The sequence below is a fragment of the Tubulanus polymorphus genome, chromosome 11 (assembly GCF_964204645.1).
Source record: "Tubulanus polymorphus chromosome 11, tnTubPoly1.2, whole genome shotgun sequence".
In the NCBI taxonomy this organism is placed as follows: domain Eukaryota; kingdom Metazoa; phylum Nemertea; class Palaeonemertea; order Tubulaniformes; family Tubulanidae; genus Tubulanus; species Tubulanus polymorphus.
Genome location: NC_134035.1, coordinates 2,525,062 through 2,532,750, shown reverse-complemented (window position 1 = coordinate 2,532,750; position 7,689 = coordinate 2,525,062). Strand labels below are relative to the sequence as shown.

At 38.7% G+C, this 7,689-nt stretch overlaps 1 protein-coding gene across 1 annotated transcript; it reads right to left on the bottom strand.

The window, feature by feature from the left end:
• Positions 1-481: 481 nt before the first annotated feature.
• Positions 482-7,595, bottom strand: LOC141912535 (serine/threonine-protein kinase PLK1-like). The gene is made up of 12 exons (XM_074803790.1): positions 7,424-7,595; positions 6,936-7,043; positions 6,749-6,865; positions 6,180-6,397; positions 5,796-5,891; positions 5,158-5,357; positions 4,541-4,768; positions 4,326-4,421; positions 3,750-3,903; positions 3,225-3,354; positions 2,785-2,901; positions 482-2,298 (listed from the first exon to the last, which is right to left on the bottom strand). Exons 1-12 carry the CDS (start codon positions 7,523-7,525, stop codon positions 2,035-2,037), a joined length of 1,830 nt encoding a protein of 609 aa, XP_074659891.1. The 5' UTR covers positions 7,526-7,595; the 3' UTR covers positions 482-2,034.
• Between the last annotated feature and the right edge of the window lie 94 nt (positions 7,596-7,689).

Here is a 7,689-nt window from a genome sequence, read left to right as displayed (position 1 = left end):
AATGACTCACATGCCACAGGAAGATTCATCAGCAAATTAAATTTTATTCCTAGACATCTTTAGACCATGATATGATCAATAAATATTTTCCTTTATTCCTTGAATTCAGTCCATATAATAAGATATAATTGATCTACAAGTATTTGACTTCACTATTGATACGCGAGAATTGTTCATTTTGACTGAAAGGCGCAAATTGTAGGCTTTAGCTCACTAAGATTAAGAAAGGAGGCCGGATTCTTGAGCACCAACTCTCAATTATCCAAATCAGTTCGCACCACCAGTATCTTGTTAACAAATCAGCACCCTCAGAGGTAGATCAAGGCTGGTAGGTAGCAAGACAAGATTTTCCTCAAGAATGAATGAACTGTTTTAAATCAAGAATACAATGTTCGGGTAGAAAGGTGGCTTACAATCGAGGGTTGACTTCACTGAAACAACAAAAAAAAGACAAGACTGTTTTAAAGGAATGATTGACTAATATTCTTTATTATTTCACCGATGGAAATCTACATGATTTTCTATTTTCGTTTCGTTCGTCACATAGATTCAAACGATTTAAAGTTTTTACACTATTTCTGCAACACGAGATATTAAAATATAGAAATGTTTAAATGCGAATAAGTGCTGTACAATCATGAAACATAGCCCTGCTTTCCTCGGCTATCGTCATATTTTCGCATTTATATAAATGCTAGTTTTTTACTTCATATTCGATAAAAAACTCGAGAGGTTTTCTTGGTTTTTTTTTAAATGCGAGTTAAATAAATGTACATGGAATGAACATACGAGCTCTTATATTCACAGACGGTCCTGTTCATTTTATCAGTCTGCCAGTCAGGCACGGGATACAATTCCAGAATTTAGACATCGACCCTTAATTAAAATCAGCGTTTGTTAATTAGATAAATACAAGTTGGTTATAGAGAAACAGGAATGTCAGGATGCCCTGTATTATATAAGTTAACGTAAGGGACCTTCAGACAATTACTCTAAGGGGCCATTCATGAATTCAAGCACACAGAATTAAGCTTATCCCTATGCTTCATGCATGCAGTATCAAGTCCTATTATAGGGTGCTGTCAATTTTTCGAGACTCTCCTCTTAATGTATTGGGAGCCCTAAAATAACGCACACATTAAATAAACTAAAATATCGACGACCCTAATTTTGCCTCCGCCTCGGAGATGAACGTCTATCAGATGAGTGATAACATTCATTAAGTACATACGCTCAGGTTTATCGATGTTCAACCCGGGAGTCTTACCCGAAACTCATTATAAGCATTGTGTACACATAGTGGAGTGACAAAGCCAAATTCGCCCTCTCATCGGACCAGACTACCTGCTATCTCCTCGGTAAAACCTTGTTATAACAAACTTGGATAGAACCAACTTTTCTCGAAATAAGATAATTCACATAAGTTCATACTGAATACAACAAACTTAAAATGAACAGATTTACTAGTCTAGAACCTCAGAGCCGAGCGTTGTAACACGTTTCACTTAAATTGTTGTAATTGTAGTAGTTTTATCAAGCATCATGTAATAGTTGAATTCAAAATTATTGTTATTTTTGGTACTTCAGAGCTCTAGAAAACTACTCTGAAGTAGTAGTTCCCGTCGAGCCTGTACCGTGGAGCAAGAGGCGTATATACTCTCTATGAAGAGGAATCGACAAATAACGAATACCAACCAGAAAACGACAACAACTTTCATCATACATTCCAACAATCATAGAAAACCATTCAAATAATCACATCATTCGCTAGAGTACTGAATATCCCATGTGTCCGCTCCATCTGCAGGCACCCGACCTGAAGGGAGCCAGCTATTTTCTTTACAAAGTCTAGTGAATTCACGACAATAGTAGGCTATTTACTGGCAGCAGACGACCCGCGAACGATCATAGCATCACAGTTTAAATTAGCGTCATTCGTCGAGTCGAGACTGGCCGTCGATTTCAAGTGAATTCACCGGTAATTTACCGCTTTATTTCTTCATTGTCTTTAAACGCGATTTAGCGAGCGTCGTCTTAAGTCGCTTTCACCCGTTGAGCCGCGCTGGACGCCGCGCTCGTACCCGTGCCGCCGCCGGTGCCGCTCTTCGTTAAACTCGTCACGAGTCGTTCGATCATCGCCTTCGCGTAGCGCAGCCGACTGGCGAGCTCCTTCGAACAGCCGAACTTGTCGATCAACGCCAGACGGAACGTTCGGAAGTCGCGTTTTTCGTCGATGTACGATATAGCACCCATCAACGGACAGAGAATGATCTTCGTGTGATCTTGGAAGAAGTTGATCTGCGAAATTAAACAGAGAAAAATGTATTATTCAACGCGTTCACTGCCGTACCCGCAAGTCATATACAGCCCCCAAAGGGTCCCTATAAATCAGACATTCTTGCATATAAGTTTTCCAATTCAAGGACTTTTTAAGGAAAAATTTTCATATTCGAGGAAACGTCTGCATCACTTTTATATCCCAATTACTGTAGACTCCTCCTAAATCGGTACTGTTTATATCTCAGTAAATGAATTAATGGTTTTGTAAGCAAATTTCCATCCTTAAGACAACCTAAATTCGGTTTTGAGTTTGGCAACCGCCTAATTGACCAAAATTTCTAGTTGCCTATTTCCCAAAATTGAAATCCCAATTTTGGGCATTTTGTACATATCAAAGGAGTTTCTCACACCTTTGAAATCATTTTTCATTTAGGAGTATTCGAGGAATCAAGGAGTTGTACAGACCCTACCCCTATACTAAACTATACCAGCACATGTTCTCACCTGTAAAGTTCCGTTACTGAGATGAAGAATGATAGCGCTACGAGTTCGAAACCACGTTCGCAAGAACGGCAATCGAGCTAAATCATCTCCGTCTCGCGGCTGCATGTTACCACCAGCCTACGTACACCAGAAAAATAATCATCATTTTTAGACACATTTTGAAAGTAAATCGACGTCAAAAATTGTACTTTTATTGAAAATGAACCACCGGATATCTGTCTTATTTTGATACTTCTTAGGATATTTTTCAGAGTTATCTTATATTAGAAACTGCTCTCAAATAGTAGTCAAGAGTCAAAAGTTGAGGGACAAAATTAAAATAATTCAGAAAATAACTAAATATAAGTAGACCCCCCTCTTCTTATAAACAGCAAATTATTTTTATAAACTTATCGAATATTCGAGTGAAGTAGGCTCTTATTACACAGATTACACGTTACCTTGAGTAGATGTTCGGACATGTAATTACGGAAGTATTTCAGCAGAGTTACTTTCTTCATCAGCGTTTCGGGGAACACTTTCAACGTGTGCAAATGTTCGGTGAGGTCGCGTTCGATGTATTGTATATTTCTGAAATCAAGCGTAAAAATTTAACTCAACTTATCGAAATCCTCGATTCGAGAAATCATGAACCTTGAAAACAGTAGATAAATGATAAGAAGTAGATTTTATAACCAAATATTCTGGGGCCAGTTGCTCAAAAGTTTGTTAGATATCATAACCAGTGGATAGCTGACAGTGACAATTGGTAGGTTCATTGTTAGGTAGGTATTTATCCGTCTGTTATCTTTAGCCAACAATTGAACAACTGGCCCCTGATGTTTGGAATTTAGGTGGATGACTGAACAGGAATTGAGTAATTTAGACTGAAGATAATATTTTCTTCCCTTCATTTTTTACCATATTAGTTCAAACGCTTAATTCAACTTTTAAATTGCTCGAGGTACTAGCGTTCTTCTACTTACTCTCCGTTTGTCGTCAGTAAAAGTCTCGTGGAGTCGTTGAACAGGACGCCAACGCTGTTATCGCTCAGCTGATAACCGAGTCCGTATTTATCCGAATAATCGACCCATTTATCGACCCAGTAGATCGGTACGCCGGCCGGGTCTTCAGCATCCTCTACAATATCGTTGAAATATTATTTATTAATTCAAACAGCGATGATGAATAACGATGGAGCCTAGCTCCGTGCACGACTAGAAAATACGGCGTAATTAAAAACGTCAATTGAAACGGTTGGATTTAAAAATCAGACAATGATCGTAATACTAACAGTGGACTCGTGGGACCGAAAGGTGGACGACTCCATTTCATGCCATGTCGCTCCAACAGTTGGAACGACACAGCATGAACTGCAGTCGGTAAGTTTTAAACATTTCATCCGCAAAACCTGGATAAACCGAGTCTACTGTAAGCACAATTACACTATATAATACAATTATTCGGATCATTTGGGTCCAACAAAATTCACCTGGTTTAAGGGTCAAATCAGGTAATCGTCGTAAACTGCACATGGCATGTAATAAACCGATCGATCGTACCTTCGAATATTTTGGCGCGTTCCGACGGTTTCGAGGCGACGACTTTAGAAACGAGCGTGTACAGTTCGTTCAAGTGGTAATCATCAGGTTCATCATCTACGAATTAAACGCAATACAACAATAACACCAGCGCCTTTGGACGGAAAACTTAACGTCGTATCCCTAGAAGATATTCTCAAGAATCGTATAAACCAAGCGCCCTTGTAAATACTCACTCTCTCGTTTCACGGCGGCTTCCAATTTTTCTCCATCCGTCGGTCCGGGTATTTTGGCGATGTCGCCGTTGACGAGCGGCGCGCAGCAGCCGTCCGTGCCACCGCGAGTGTTTAACTCGTGTAACGGTTTACGCGCTAACGCACCACTGGACGGATGACTCTTCATTAAACTGTCAAAACGAGGCGCGACCGTTAGACAACTCGTCGGTAATGCTGCCGGCATGTAACCTGAAAATAACATCAACGATGATTACAAAACTAAATTCAAAACATCTTCGTCCAGAAATGAGAGTACTTTAACATAAAATAGTAGTTTAATTGAAAGTGAATTAAGAAATTATTCTGATTTTTGGAGTACATGAATTTCGACATTTTTGACAGTATTTGTGCTTTTTAAACTACCATAGTTGTAGTCAGGCCTTCACAAATATCTCAAATCTCAATCTTTTACGAATCACCCCGAGTTTTTCAATGAATCATTTACTGATTGATAAAGAAACTCATGGCATTATCCGAATTCCCCGAGTTTAACAGGTATGACCACCCTGACCCTTTAAATCTAACCGTTTTAAGTTTTAAAAACGTTTTTGTTAAAAATTCAATATCTCGTTGAGTACCTGACGTGAAGAATTCGTCTTGTAGTATATCGCGAACGCTCGGGCGTTCACCCGGTTCGGAACGTAACATTTTCTGTATGAGATTCTTGGCGACTAGAGACACGCGAGACGGTACGTGATACTCGTTGCGTTTGATACGCGTGTACGTGTCCTTCAGACACGACGTCTCGAACGGCGGTTTACCCACTAACAACGTATACCTACAAATAAACAGAGTGCAACATATATTTTTTTTAAATTTCAATTTGTCGCAAATTCACCGCTATTTGACATGAAAATGATCATAGCTTTATTGGGAAAATAAACTCGAAATTGTTTCGATGTTTTTATGAGCTCATTCTTGAAAACTTGAGAATAGAATCTTTCACAGGGTAATGATACGCAAGTTCTCCATTCGGAGCCCAATATTTCCTGGAAATCTTTTGTAGGGAATGTTCTTTTTTAGAAGATGTTCTTGCAGATTCTTACAGATTTACCAGAATGTCAAGCGCATCTGTATAAAACCAAGCATTGGTCGGTCTTGAGACTGACAACGACATTATTCGCTGACAATCGCATCCAAGTCGACAAACAGATTGCATCGTGTTGTCGAAACATACACTCGCCTGTTAGGAAAATCTTAATATCTGTCTACTTACAATATACATCCAAGCGACCAAACATCGACTTCGTAACTGTGTCCCTTTTTGCCGAGAACTTCGGGCGCAATGTAATTGGGAGTTCCGCACAACGTCCTGCAAACAAACATAACAGTATTATCAATAAATAATTCTATTGTCGCGATCAAATAATAGATGAATCATTGATTCTTATCGGACAATGTTACAAAACTCAATCAACATTTTTTTAAAATTTATTCAAATAACTTAAATCACTGATGCTAGTCAGTCAGTCAGTCCCATCAATCAATATCTCAATCTTTGTGAATCTTTAAGCTAAATTTTTTTTAAACAAATTTCTGATATTGTCTTTTCCAAAAAATGTGCAATATTTAGACCCCAATTATAGTCATCGCTGCTTACTTTTTGCGTTCACCGAGAAAGTCGACGCGCGTCGCCAGACCGAAATCACCGATTTTTACTTCAAGATTCTCGTTCAAGAACAGATTGCCCAACTTCAAGTCGCGGTGGATGATTTTATTCCGGTGCAAGTAACAACACGCCAGCAGCATCTGTTTGACGAAGTATCTCGTTTCTGGTTCGGTGACCGCTTTCCGACGTTTATGCAATTCCATCATGGACTGAAAATAAATCATGACTAAATAATTTTTAAAAATCTTCTTTTTTTTTAGTTCAGGACCAAGCCAAACATTTTTCAGGGTGACCACTTTCCACCAATTAACAAATTCACTGATTGTTCCATGTTCGAACACTAGATTCTATGAGTGAATCAGAGAAATTAATTGATTGAAAATGTTACTATTTATTTATTTTTTATGAAACACGTATTGATAAAGAAACATGTGATAAACAGCAATACCCAAATTCCCTCCGAGTTCGGAGTACTTTTTGCCAAATTAATTGAGCTTTCAAGGTTGTCCAGGTCATTGGTCACCCCGATTCATTCAACGTGTGCAAATAAAAATATTTACCCGTCTCGGACAAAGTTCCAATAAAATATAAATATTCTCGGCGTCTTCGAAATGTCCGTGGAATCCGACGATATGTTTGTGACAAACCTGACGATGGATGCTTATTTCTTGCGCCATCTGAAAACAGAAATAATAACGGTACAACCCATTGTCAAATTACTAACAGCGATCGCGGAGAGTTTCGTACTTTTTCCTTCTGATGTTGTTTCGTCAGCAAACTCTTCGAGACGATTTTTCCGGCGAATATTTTTTTCGTCTCCATATCGGTCAATTCATAACATTTTGCAAATCCGCCCTGAAATAGTTATCAACGAAATTGAATTAGGGCCTTTAACGTAAAAACATAAATATTAGATAGATTAAATGACGTGAATAAAGCATAATCATACACAGGTTAGAAATCAGAGAACTGGCCCCAACAATTAATCATGTGATCAGATGGAGGGAAAGATCAATTGGAGCGGAGGGGGTCAGTCAGGTAGACGTCACTCGTCAGAGGAACTTAAAAAATTTATCAAGAAAATTGCCAATTAGAGCAAGAAATCATTGCAGGATCTTCGTAAAATATGACGTATGTTCTCAATAAATAATTATCCTGTTTACAAATAGCAGGAGAAATTAGATCCTTAAGTGTTAAACATGATTTTTTAGGGTCAACTTCACACCATCACACACCTTTCCAAGAAATTTGCCTCGTTGGTATCTTTTCTTCGCCTTTTCGTCGACGATTATCTCGGCGATTTCCTTCGCGCGTAAGTCCTCTCGACGCGTAGCCATCCCCGCAAATAGATTCAGTGATCCGATCGAATAAAAATTGTCGAAAATCCGAGAGATAAGCGATTAGATCGAGTTGGGTAAGTCAGTTTTTCCGTACTTTACGCGATTCAAATTTCCAGCCCGCTGCGATATGTTATCTCGATTTCTATTGGTCGTCGTCGTAT